We start from the raw sequence: 14,315 nt of genomic DNA, 5'->3' as shown, positions 1-14,315 counted from the left end.
TTTGTGTGTGTGTGTGACAGTTTCATTAACATACGGTTCACATACCCTACAATTCATCTGTTTTGCTGATTCACTTTTTTTAATATAGCTTTTATTTATTTATTTTTTCCCCCCAAAGCCCCAGTAGATAGCTGTCTGTCATAGCTGCACATCCTTCTAGTTGCTGTATGTGGGACGCGGCCTCAGCATGGCCAGAGAAGCGGTGCGTCACTACGAGCCCGGGATCCAAACCCCGGCCGCCAGCAGGGGAGCGCGCGCACTTAACCGCTAAGCCACGGGGCCGGCCCTGCTGATGTACTTTTAACATGGCCTGAACTTGGATTTTTTTCCCCCAGTAGTGGTATATCTGTTTGCTCTGACCACTCTCAGTTTCACTGTGAGCAGCAAGTAGCTGAATAAGAGTAACCATTTTCTTAGCGGACATGCATGTGCACATACACAAACATTATTACATTTAGTAGAATGTGTTTGTAAGAGTTCGGGGGTTATTTCCGAGGATACAGCACAGAAAAAAATCTTACTATACCCTACTGAAATCTAATCTGTTAAATTGTTTTCTTAAAGTCTAGGTTCAGTAGTTGGCAGTGTGTAGAGCACGTTTTCCTGTATTTAGACTTGTGATACCTAGTGCTTTAAAAAAGCTATATGAGATATAACTGAATAATAAAGTTAAGTTTTTAATTAAGCTCATTAATTAATGAGAATGTCTTGTGCTCTTGGCACATAAATGTTAAAAGGATCTCAAGATTTTTTCTGTAGAGGAATGTATACATTGAAGTCTCAGTGTACTTGGATATGCACACTTATAAAATTAAAAGCATCAAGAAAAAAAAAGTGAGAGTCCCCTTTTCCTCACTTCTATTTTCCATTGGTAACTGCTGTTAACATTTTAGGTTTATCCTGCCAGCTTTTTCTGTGTACTAGACAAACACATGTGTGTTTTAAAGGAAAAGGAATGATAACATCTTATCTGCACCTTGTTTATTTGGGTTAATGGTTTATTATAGATGTCTTTGCATACGATCACTAGATTGATACATGCAGTAATGGCTGTAATGGCTGCACGTTATTTCACGGTATGCATATACAAGAGTTTATTTCATACTTTCTCTAGTATAAATGTTATATTACATTGTAATTTGCTTATGTACATTTCTGCTTTTTTATTTTTGCCATTTGGATGGATGAAAAGTTACATTTATTTTCATTTGTTTGTCTTCTGGTAACAGCTTTTTGATTTCCACTTAGTGAATTGCATGTTGCTTGTCCTTTCCTCACTCTTCTATTGAGTCATTTTCCTTTTCTTGTTAATTTGTGGGAGCTCTTTTACATTAAGAATAGTAACTCTTTAAATGTATTGTGAATATTTTCCCAGTCTATCATTTGACTTTTGAATTTATTTATGGCACTATTTCTTCTGTCTTTTCTGACAGCTATACATATCAAGAAATAAAGACATTTTATGTTGTGATTTAGCGGACAGACACATACAGATGCATACATAAAAGATTTACGTGGTAATACTTATCTTTACTAAATGTAGTGTACTCATATTTTTCTTTACTATTCCATTAAAGAAAAAGCTTTGTCACAAAGCACTAAATTGGTATCGAGACCTATGGATTATGATCAGCAATTTGAAAAGCACTATATTATAATGTCTTTGCTTTTAAAATTAATATATATAGTCAAAGAAGTCTATCTTTTCCTTTATGGCTTCTTTTTACTTTTGCTTTGGAAGATTTTCCCTTCTTTCTAAATTTTCTTATCCTTACATTTTTATCTAGAATTTTTGTTGCATGTTATAATCAAACTCTGTCTTGTGTCATTATTAAGAAATTGATACTTTCTCCACTGCTTAGGAATGCCAACATTTTGATTATAAATTATTAACTATTCTTGAGTTTAGTCTCTTAATTTGTTTATTTACTCTGTGTGTTAAAAAATTATTGCTTTTTAATATTAAAATTTTTTTATACTATTGCTTTTTGAAAAAATTGGCCATTATTTCAGATTTATTTTTCAAAAGTTGTTGTTGAAATATAATATACATACAGAAAAAAATATATGTGGTAATGGTTAATTTTTATGAATTTTGACAAACTGAACATAACCTGTGTAACCTGTACCCTGATCAAGAAATTAAATATAGTTTATTTCTACTAAGATTGTTTAATGTTTAATTATACATTTGGGTAATGCCTATATATTTTATATTCTGAATGTAACTATTGCCCTCTGAACTCTGACTCACATTTTTAGTCAATACTCCTTGTTTTTTGAGCCAGTCCTGATGGCCTAGTGGTTAAAGTTTGGCAGCCTCTGCTTTGGTGGCTGGGTTCGGTTCCTGGGCATGGAACCACACCATTCGTCTATCAGTAGCCATGCTGTGCCAGCAGCTCACATAGAAGAACTAGAAGGACCTATAACTTGAATATACAACCTGGTTTTTCTAGGGAGTCAGTTATGTCATCTTTGTTCAACAAGAAGTCTCCTAGTTTTTGATATCTATATTTTTCTCTCCTGGAGCCATCCTGGAACCATTGACTAGCACGTCCAGAGCCATGTTAAATATAGTAGTATATTATTATCTTTCTATTTTCTCCTGACATCAATGGAAATGCCTGTACTATCTCAATTCCTGTGATATAGTTTTGGATGAGCTGTTTCAAGGTTTTTTGTTTTTTGTTTTTTTTTTTAAAGATTTTATTTATTTGTTTTTTCCCCCAAAGCCCCAGCAGATAGTTGTATGTCATAGCTGCACATCCTTCTAGTTGCTGTATGTGGGACGCGGCCTCAGCATGGCCGGAGAAGCGGTGCGTCGGTGCACGCCCGGGATCCGAACCCGGGCCGCCAGCAGCGGAGCGCGTGCACTTAACCGCTAAGCCACCGGGCCGGCCCCCAAGGTTTTAAAAAATAGGGATTAGGTGCAGAACAGAGAGTGATTGCCTAATGGGTACAAGGTTTCTCTTAGGGGTGATGAAAATGTTCTGGAATTAGATAGAAGCAATTGTTACACAATATTGTGAATATACTAAAAACCACTGAATTGTACTATTATAAATGAAAAAATGATTAGTTTTATTTTATGAGAATTTCATCTCAAAAAAATTAAAAAGATTATTTTATTTCTTGCTCACCAGAATGGCTAAAGTGAAAAGACAGAAAATACTCATTGTTAATAAGAAGGTAGAACAATTGGAGCTCTCATAATTACTGGTAGGAGTGTATATTGATAACCACTTTAGAAAATTCTTTGGCCTATTTACTAAAGCTGATGATGCATATGCATCTACACACATTCTATGACCCAGCTCTTCCACTCCACCCAATGTGTGTATATGTTCACCAAAAGATAGCAGTTAATATGTTATAGCAGTGTACTTGTGATAGCCAAGAACTAAAAATAACTCAAATGTCCATCTATAGTAGAATAGGTAAATGTATTGTAGTATATTCAATCAATAGACTACAAGTATACTTACAACATAGATGAATTTCACAAATATAATTTTGAATGAAAGGAAGTCAGTTATGTAAAGTTTGGAAATAAGCAAAAGAAATCTGTGATAGATGTCAAACCAGTGGTTACCCTTTGGTGGTGAAGTGATGACTAGACGGGAGTTTCTTGGTTGGGATCTGGGTACATAGGTGTTCATTTTGTGAAAATTCAACAAGCTATATACTTATGATTTGTGAAGTGTGTGTTTTCTACTTCAGTAGTTTGCATTAAAATAATAGATATTGCCCATTGAATGGCACCAATGTAAAAATACTTTTAAATTTTATTTGGGAAAACAAATGAATATATCAAAATATTAACAGGCATGGGATTATTATAGTTTCTACTTCTCTTTTTTATTTCCTTCCTATACACTACTTATTGGTATTTTATGACTTCCAGACATGTGAAAAGTGAAAATATTATTTTTTCAGGGGTTTCAATTTAGTTGCTATTAAATTACAAAGCTCCTATAGTTCTTATTCAGATATTTAAGTAGATAAAATATGTAATTTCATTGTTTGTTTTACAGGCAGATTTTGACAACAAACCAGTAAATGGCCCCAAGTCAGAATCCATGGAATACAGCAGATGTGGTCATGGAGAAGAACAAAGATTGGAATTGAACCCACATCCCCTTGAAAATGTAACTAAAAATGAAGAAAGTATGACAGGTATTGAAGTGGAGAAGTGGACGCAAAACAAGAAATCACATTTAATCGATCATGTAAAAGGAGAGTTTAAAGCGATTGTGACAGAAGCTGGAAAATTGAAGACCTCTGATGGTGACAGGAAAAAAGTCCTACTTACTGACCTCCTTGAACCTCAAAAATTGTTTGCACAAACTGTAAGAAATGGCATTAAAAATGTACACTATTTATCAACTGAAACAAATGTGTCTTTTAAAAAATTCAATATTGAAGAATTTGGCAAGGCATTTGAAAACAACTCCTATAAATTCCTGAAAGACACTGCAAACCATAACAATGCCATGAGCTCCGTTGCTACTAGTGCGAGCTGTGATCATCTTAAGGGGAGAAGTAATGTTTTAGTCTTCCAGAAGCCTGGCTTTAACTGCAAGTCTTTTTCAGATTCTGCAAACTTCAACTTAAATAGTCATGCTAGTACACCTAATGGAAGTGATCAACCAAAATCTCTAGAAAATATACCAAGTAAAGAACCAAAAGATGGATCTCCAGTTCAACCAAGTCTTCTATCCCTGATGAAAGATAGGAGATTAACACTGGAACAAGTGGTAGCCATAGAAGCTCTGACTCAGTTATCAGAAGCTCCTTCAGAAAATTCCTCACCATCCAAGTCAGAGAAGGATGAAGAAACACAGCAGAGAACAGCTAGTTTGCTTAATAGTTGTAAAGCTATCCTCTATTCTGTAAGAAAAGACCTCCAAGACACAAACTTACAAGGGGAGACGCAAAGGCTTCATCCCTGTCCCTCTTTGGAAAAGCAAAGCTCATGCAACACGGTCGTGTTCAATGGCCAAAATATAACTTCAAAGTCACACAACAGCTCGTCTACTAACCAAGCATCCGCGAAGTCACAGGAATGTTCAAAAGTCACAAATTCAATATCTCTTTTTATACCAAATTCAAATTCATCTAAAATTGACACCGATAAAAATGTTGCTCAAGACAGAATTACTCTTGACAGCTGTTCCCAGAATTTGCATCAGTTACCACCAACAAGTAATAAATTGGGATATTGTAACAGCAGTAAAAAGTTGGACTCAAAAGATGATCCATCATGTCAAGATACAGTACATAGTAAAATAGAGGAAGATGTTGCAACACAGTTAACACAGCTTGCATCAATAATTAAATTCAATTATATAAAACCAGAGGACAAAAAAGTTGAAAGTACACCAACAAGCCTCGTTGCATATAATGCACAGCAAAAATGTAGTCAGGAGAAGGGCACAATACAACAGAAACCACCTTCCAGTGTACAAAATAATCATGGCTCATCATTAACAAAGCAAAAGAACACAACCCAGAAAAAGACAAAATCTACCCCATCAAGAGATCGACGGAAAAAGAAGCCTGCAGTTATAAGTTGTCAAGAAAATGACCAGAAAAAGCAGGAACAGTTATCATATGAGTATAGTAAGTTACATGACATTTGGATAGCCTCTAAATTTCAAAGATTTGGTCAATTTGGTCCACATGATTTTCCTATTCTCTTGGGAAAAATTCCTCCCCTAACCAAAGTATGGAAACCACTGACTCAAATGAGTTCAGCATTAGAACACAAAAAATTTTTTCCTCCAATCACTCAGATAAAATTTGAACGATATCCTGAATTAGCACAGGAAAAAATAATGAAGGTTGAACCGTTGGATTCTCTCCCCGTATCCCAGTTAAAAACAGAATCCAATGGGCAGGCGTTTACAGAAAAAGTTTATAATTCTCAGGTACAGCCAACAGTGAATGTCAAACAGAAAGCTCATCCTTTACTCCAGCCCTCCTCTCCAGCTAACCAGTGTGCTAATGTGATGGCTGGTGATGACCAAACACAGTTCCAGCAGGATGTTAAAGACCAACTCATGCATCAGAGACTGCCATTGCCTGGTATCTCTCATGAGACCCCCTTACCGGACCCAGCACAAATTCTCAGGAATGTAAATGTGGTATGTTCAGGTGGAATTACAGTGGTTTCTACCAAAAGTGAAGAGGATGTCTATTCTTCTAGTGTTGGAGCATCAGAATTTTCCCCAGTAGACAGCGCACAGAAAAGTTTTAATGATTATGCCATGAACTTCTTTACTAATTCCACAAAAAACCTGGTGTCCACAACGAAAGATTCTGAATTGCCAACCTGCAACTGTCTTGGTAAGTGTGTACATGCACTTGTATGTGTGCATTCTTCTTCATTTACATTTATTAATTGCCTCATGGCATGACCCAGTCAAGTTTTGGTTTATCTTTTATATATGGCATGTTTGCCCCATTCATATTCTAGCTAGGATGGATTGAATAATTCTGTCCTCTTTTTTTTTTCTGTGGGACCTTTATTGATTCTGCTCAGATAAATGGGAAGTTCAACTTATAATTTGGAAACTTCCTCAACTGGAAAATTTGCTGATTTCTCTCAAGGCTAACTGTCAAGTTGTTTATTTTACATGTCATAAGAATGAATTCCCTTAATACTTTATTATAATTTTTTTAAATTATTTATTTATTTATTTTCCCCCCAAAGCCCCAGTAGATAGTTGTATGTCATAGTTGCACATCCTTCTAGTTGCTGTACGTGGGACACGGCCTCAGCATGGCCGGAGAAGCGTTGCAGCTGGTGTGCGCCCGGGATCCGAACCCCGGGCCGCCAGCAGCGGAGCGCGCTCACTTAACCACTAAGCCACGGGGCCGGCCCACTTTATTATAATTTATTCTTCCTATATTCAAAAGAATTTCAACCTGTATTTTATTTAAAAAAATGTTTTTTGTTGTGAGATATAACATGCATACATATTATAACATGCATACAGAGAATGTAAAATGTATGTATAACTTAACAAATAACTAAAAAAATCTGTGTAATTTCTACCCCAGTCAAGACCTGGAACTGGTTTATTTCTTTATTTAGTTCCTCGTGCTTCTATGCTCTGCGATATAAAGAGTATGCCCATATATGAAAAAATCCCGTGATCTTGGCCAGTTGAAGAATTTGCAAATCTTTTGGAGTTTTAAAATATTGAATTACTGAATAAATATTGATTTCTTCTTTCAAAAAAAAAAACAAAACCAAAAACCCAAATAAGTTTGTGCAAATAGCTGAGTCATGGACTGATTTCTTACTAACATACTTATATATTTTGTGCCTTAGGAGTACATTGAATTGAAAGAGAACATTCAGAAACTAACAATTAGAAGTTTTATAGTGTGTTAAAAGCCCTGAGAAAGCCTTGCTGGAGTAAATATTCTCAGGCAGTCCTTAGGAGAAATTTGCTCAATGTTTGAAACACATGAAAGCTTAATTTGAATCCTTTACTGATTAGTCACTGTCTGTGGTCAAATTTTACGTAAGTGCTCAAATATAAGAAGAAATTTGTTTCTTTAATATAGTTGTGAAAAATAGGGAGATTAAGGGGGCTGGCCCGGTGGCATACTGTTTAAGTTCACACGCTCTGTTTCAGCAGCCCAGGGTTCACAGGTTCAGATCCCAGGCGTGGACCTACGCACTGCTCATCTCATATACAAAGTAGAGGAAGATTGGCACAGATGTTAGCTCAGAGCCAATCTTCCTCACCGGAAAAAAAAAAAAAAGCGGGGGGGCCATTATATAGAATGTGTCATTAAAATTTGTTAGGCTACTTGAAGCCCCACTACTTCAGCTTTCATATAACTTATGATAGGACAGAATTTGTGGAATACCCTGTTTTGAATCCAGATAAGTTTAATTATTAAAACAGTCTTACTTAAAATATGGCCCCAAATCACCAAGACTGAAGATTTGTCTTGAACACAGGCAATCTTTTTACTAGAAGCAGGTGGTTCATTCCAGAATGGGTAGTTAAAGGATTGTTTGGAAGGATAAAGTATATCATTCTGATTTTTTTTTAACCACAGTAGAAAAAACAGTGAAATACAGCATGACTTACTTCTTGATTATCCAAAGTATATTTGATATTCTGAAATGAATTCTTCCCATTTCTCCACTCATCATTCAACACACAGTTTTGGCAGCCTACTGTGTGCCAGGCGCAAGGATAGGCTTTTCTGAGAAGGATGTCACAATCTGGAAAGGGTGACAACGCTGTTCTGAGTGGGGTTGAGTTAGGAGAACGAGAGGTTCTTGGACCAAGGACAGAAGAGCGTAATAATGATAATGGCTCCTACTCCAGATCTTTTACTGCAAGTCTGATACTGTGCCATGCTCTTGACTTTTTCTGTTCACAACAAGCCTACAAAAGGAAGTCTTATTATCCCTATTTCACTCAGGAAACTGAGTCACAGAGAAGTACACAGCTAGTAAATGACTAAACTGGAATTCAGAGACAGGGAGTCCTGACACCAGAGCCTGTGTTTGTAACCTCCATCCTCTGTTGCTTTAAACATCTGAAGTAAAAAAGGGACAGTATTTTTCTGAATATTGTTACAAGTGGAAAAAAGGTCTTTAATTAAAAATGCCATTAAAATTATATACCTGAGCTGGTCTAATTTTACTGTATGCATAGTTTCAATAGGATGATTGTCTAGTTTTAAGGCCCTTTCTTTATACATAGTAACTAGTCACGGTGTAGGAATTGAGACAGACAGCATTCAAAGTTTATTGAATATCTACAGTGGACCTGGAACTGCTTTATATATTGTTGCTTACATGTTTTCCTATAATCACTACACGTGAGGTTATTGTACTCATTGTGTAGACATGGGAACATAAAGAAGAGAAACGGGGGCCGGTCCCATGGCGTAGCCGTTAAGTGCGCATGCTCCGCTGCTGGCGGGCCCAGGTTAGGATCCCTGGCGCACACTGAGGCAGCGCTTGTCAGGCCATGCTAAGGCCGCGTCCCACATAAAGTGGAGGAAGATGGACACAGAAGTTAGCCCAGGACCAGTCTTCCTCAGCAAAAAGAGGAGGATTGACATGGATGTTAGCTCAGGGCTGATCTTCCTCTCTCACACACACAAAAAAGAAGAGAAACAAAAAAGCAGATTCACTCAGAAATCATCCCAAGTGGGGCCATCATATCTAAGGGTAAAGGATTTCCATGGAAGTGTTATGTTCTAGCAAAATAAGAGTAATTAACTTCTAGATTGGGGTCCCTCAAATTTAGCACTATTGGCATTTTAGATGGAGTAATTCTTTGTTGTAGGGGGATTATCTTATGCACTGTAGGCTGTTTAGTGGCATCCCTGGCCTCTACCCACTAGATACCAGCAACACACACACACACACGCACACACACGCATCTGCCCAGTTGTTACAACCAAAAATATTGCCAAATATCCCCTCGGGAAAAATCGCCCCTGGTTAAGAACCACTGCTCTAGGTCAGCAATAAGTTAAAATAGATCTTGCTTAAGCCACAGAAGTAATCCTGTTATATCTGATGTCCAATCAGAATGGTTAAATAATGACCTTTTCGTGTAGGTACACCATGGCCAGAAGTGCATTCCCCAGTGATTCAAGTTAGACATGATTCTAAGAGGCCGAGTTAAAAATGCTATTTTCTAAGAAATATGTAATTCACACTCAAAAAATTCAAATGGTACAGAAATATGATGCATACCTCTTCTTACAGACCCATTCTCTGAATTTAAAACCTCTGTTATAGTTTTTCTTTATGAATTAACATTATTACTGATTTTAATTTTGTTTCCAATTTACAAAATTTAGGTCTTTTAACACATACTATTTTTGCTACTTGCTTTTTTAAGGTAATGAAGTCTTAGATTTTTTCAATGTTTGTAAATATCATTGTTTTAATAGCTTTATTGTATTCCACTATATAAACATCCTCTAAGTTATTTAACTTATCACTTACTGACAGATGTTAAGGGTGTTTCTCTCTTTTTTTTTGATATTACAAATAAATGTAACAAGGAACCTTCTGTGCATTTGCATTATAAATACATAATGTGCGAGTGTATAGTAGAATAAATTCTTAGCAGTGCAATTTCTGGGCTCAATTTTCATAGGATTCGGAGGCCAAGCTTTTAAGATGTATTGCTCTTGGATAACTTAATTTTGCACCTCAATTATTATAGATTTTTTTAAAAGCAGGAGATAGGAGAATAAATATGACCCACATGTTAAAATATTGTTTTTCCTCCTCTGCTTCTTAGAGGAAGAATGAATTAGTTAGTAGTAGAAAGAAAGGAACAAGTTAAATTCCAGGGCCTATTTTCTTAGACTTTAGTTATTAAAGCTTACCAAAACCTTGTCAAGATTCATTGTTCTGCATTGAAAAAAAAAAATTAAAAATAGCTCCTCCTTGCCCCTATGCAATTCTGTAAAACTTGGGTCTAATAATCTTATTCCTTCCACAGATCGAGTTATACAAAAAGACAAAGGCCCATATTATACACACCTTGGGGCAGGACCAAGTGTTGCTGCTGTCAGGCAAATCATGGAGAATAGGTGAGGAAATATGCTTCCCTGTTAAAATCCTTCATTATTGTGGATCTGACTCAATGTAGAGAATTATCTCTGGAACAAACATGAGGTGAATGGCCTTCAGGAGTATGAGCTGGATGTTTCTTAGGGCCCAGGAAAAGCATAGTGTCCTGGTGTCCCTGCTGAATCCCTCATCCCATGAGCCATTGAGTACTCAACAAGACACTCACAAAGTAAGGCTGTCTTTGTTAAATTCAGAAATACTTATTTTTACGTTATTGTGTAATGGTAGAAATAGTTCAAATTATATTCGTCAACATTGCATTCACATTCCTTTTGCTTGTCTTGGAGCCAGGCCATTTTTTTAAAGAGTGATCTTAAAGATAAGTAAACAGAACTAGATAAATAAAAATATCTGCCACACAAAAGTAAACTTTTAACAAAAGTAAATTATGAGGAGTGTTTGATTTTTGTACTTATATAAACCTATGTGGTATGCACATTAAGAAGTTAAAAGTGTACACTGCAATTATTTTCCTTTCACTGTGTTTTGTACTCAGGTATGGTCAAAAAGGAAATGCAGTAAGAATAGAAATAGTAGTGTATACGGGAAAAGAAGGAAAAAGCTCTCATGGGTGTCCAATCGCTAAGTGGGTAAGTATTTTGTATTTATACATTTTATTCCACCTATAAAATAAATCCATTTTTTTCCCATGAAAATGTGGACTAAAAAAATACCCACTCCCATTATTCCAGGGAAATAGTAAAGAAGCTATCTGTCTTAGCCTGGGCTTTTTATGTTAAATGAACAAAAGGATATAGCCCTTCCCAGTTGTTACGCAGTCATCTTCTTTGTCACCCCAAGGTCACTACTTTTATCGGTTTCTTGGGTACTTTTAGAGATCATTCAATGCATTTATAATTAGATAGCATAAATAAGTGGTACTAACATACTGCTTTATATCTTACTTTTATCAGTTCTGTGTTTTGAAATTCTTTCCAGTTCAGTATCATTAGGGCCACCTTAATGAGGATCATATAGTATTGAAAGCAAAACCAAATTTTTTACAACATATTCCCAAAATTGTTCCTATGACTACTTTCAATTTTCTAAAAATGCAGAGCTGTGAGATGTAAGAACTGGATTCAGCTTCCTCAGGAAGTTCTCAACTGAAAAACAGGTTCATGGCCAAATGTATATTTTCACTAGGATATTCACACCCACAGTTTATTTGGAATTCTTGAGATCCCTGTGCTATCATTTATTAATAATGATGATTATAATAGTAATAATAAAATAGTAACAATAACAACTACTTTTTGGTATGTCAGGCACTATGTTAAGAACTTGACATACATTGCCTCGTAAATCCTCACAGAGGGACTCTATTATGATTCCGGAAAAGGTAAAAGTCATTATTTTCATATCCCTTTCAAAGAAATTAAGAACATTAAATGCAAAATGGAGATATGATTTGAATCCAGGTACTCTTAAAGCAAGATAATTGCCACACCCTTAGCTACTCTAGCAGACTGTATGGTTACTTTTCTCTTTTGGAGGGGGGTGTGGTGAGGTAGATGGCCCTGAGCTAACATCTGTGCCAATCTTCCTCTATTTTGTATGTGGGACGCTGCCACAGCATGGCTTTATGAGCAACGTGTAGGTCTGCACCTGGGATCAGAACTCATGAACCCTAGGCTGCCAAAGCAGAGCGCACAAACTTAACCACTATGCCACTGGGCCAGCCCCTGGTCACTTTTCAACCTTTGGAAGGTGACAGCAGTGACAAGCCCAAGAGCTGGACACCGAACACTAAGTGCTTTAGAATACTTTCAGTTTCATCAATCTATTTGGAGCACATGGTCTTGTCAAAATATGATAAGCTCAAAGATCTGAGATGGACCTTAATTAATTAGTTATCTTACATATAGTAAAGTGCACAAATCTTTAGTGTACATATCAAAGAATTCTTCATATGTATAACACTACTCAGATAATGATATAAATCATTCTAGCACCTAGAAGGCTCCCTGTGGCCCCTCACAGTCAATAACTCCACCTAAAGATAACCACTATTTTGCCCTTTATCACTAACTATAAAGGTCTTTTTGATGAACTTCATATAACTAGAATTATGTAGTATGTACTCTTTTATGTCTGTCTCCTTTCACTCAACATTTATAGAACATGGATTTAATGGCTGAAGCTCCAACAGCCATCTGGAACTACAAATTGACTTGATAGTGGAAGATATGTACTAGGATGGTGGGAAGAAAGATAGGAGCCTGAGTGCTGATTATTCCAATGGAGCGGTCAAGCCAACACAGGCCGTTTTTTTTTTTTTTTTTATAATTTTATTTATTTATTTTTTTCCCCCAAAGCCCCAGGAGATAGTTGTATGTCATAGCTGCACATCCTTCTAGTTGCTGTATGTGGGCGGCCTCAGCACGGCTGGAGAAGTGGTGCGTTGGTGCACACCCGGGATCCGAACCCTGGGCCGCCAGCAGCAGAGCACGCTCACTTAACCGCTAAGCCACGGGGCCGGCCCTAACCCAGGCCTTCTTAAATCTGGATTTCTTTAACATGAGAGAGAAATTTTTTTTACACGTTTAAAACCTGTTATTTTGGGATTTTCTGTTATATGCAATAGAATCAAGTCCCAACTAAGATACCTGTCTTCAGTTTTTCACAATGTGAGTGAGTTTTGGAAGAAGGAAAAAAAACTATTTCAGAATGAGAAAGATAAGTAAAGAAACTCATGCTTATTCAGTACTTTTTAAAGCCAGGCCCTGGGCTAAATACTGAGGATACAAACATGAATTAAGATCTGCCAATCATTTCATTTTGTAGATGGGAAGAAACTGGCCCAGAGTCACATCAGCCATCTCAAACACATTTGAGACTAGGCTTCCTGGCTAAAGTTCACTTTGTCCTCTAGTAACATAAACATTTGCTGGGGTTACCTTGACTCTTGAGAACTAAATAAAATTTCCTAAAATGCTCCCCTAGAAGTCTACAACTTTCACTAAAATTTCTATCATGTGAAGGGTTGGGGCAGGGCTGGGGGTTGGTGGTTATGAACTATTGTTTCCTCACGGATCAACTTCCTGTCCTGATATGCACTGATTTTCACGCTGTGTCAACTCAGCTATGAAAGTTACATCCTTTCCTCAATTTCCACAAAACACTCATTCATACAACTCAATCTCCATGTGGAAGAGTTTTGGTGAAGATACATTTAAACAGTAGCCAGAGTGATCTTTATTTATTTATTTAATTTTTGGTGAGGAAGATTGGCCCTGAGCTAACATTTGTTGCCAATCTTCCTCTTTTTTGCTTGAGGAAGATTGTCCCTGAGCTGTGCCAATCTTCCTCTATTTTGTATGTGGGATGCTGCCACAGCATGACTTGATGAACGGTGTGTAGGCCCACACCCGGAATCCAAACCCAAGAACCCTGGGCCACCGAAGCGGAGCTCACAAACTCAACCACTACGCCACCAAGCCAGCCCCCTTTATTTTATTTATTTATTTATTTATTTATTTATTTATTTATTTATTTATTTATTTATTTATTTATTTAGTGTGTGTGTGTGTGTGTGTGAGGAAGATCAGCCCTGAGCTAACATCCATGCCAATCTTCCTCTTTTTGCTGAGGAAGACTGGCCCTGGGCTAACATCCGTGCCCATCTTCCTCCACTTTATATGGGATGCCGCCACAGCATGGCTTTATAAGTGGTGCG

The 14,315-nt window shown here is 36.8% G+C and overlaps 1 protein-coding gene across 7 annotated transcripts in view; it reads left to right on the top strand.

The window, feature by feature from the left end:
* Positions 1 to 14,315, top strand: part of TET1 (tet methylcytosine dioxygenase 1) — a 142,342-nt gene that overhangs the window by 75,851 nt on the left and 52,176 nt on the right. For all 7 annotated transcript variants that reach the window (XM_087432111.1, XM_004427056.3, XM_087432112.1 and 4 more), the window contains 3 exons: positions 4,035 to 6,348; positions 10,506 to 10,596; positions 11,133 to 11,226. In XM_087432111.1, coding sequence (XP_087288237.1) covers positions 4,035 to 6,348; positions 10,506 to 10,596; positions 11,133 to 11,226 — 2,499 coding nt within the window. The remainder of the gene's footprint in view (positions 1 to 4,034; positions 6,349 to 10,505; positions 10,597 to 11,132; positions 11,227 to 14,315) is intronic.

Source organism: Ceratotherium simum, chromosome 6 (assembly GCF_057802395.1).
Source record: "Ceratotherium simum simum isolate JZ-2026a chromosome 6, ASM5780239v1, whole genome shotgun sequence".
Lineage (NCBI taxonomy): Eukaryota > Metazoa > Chordata > Mammalia > Perissodactyla > Rhinocerotidae > Ceratotherium > Ceratotherium simum.
The sequence above is the reverse complement of the archived record's forward strand: the minus strand, read 5'-3'. Positions and strand labels throughout refer to the sequence as shown.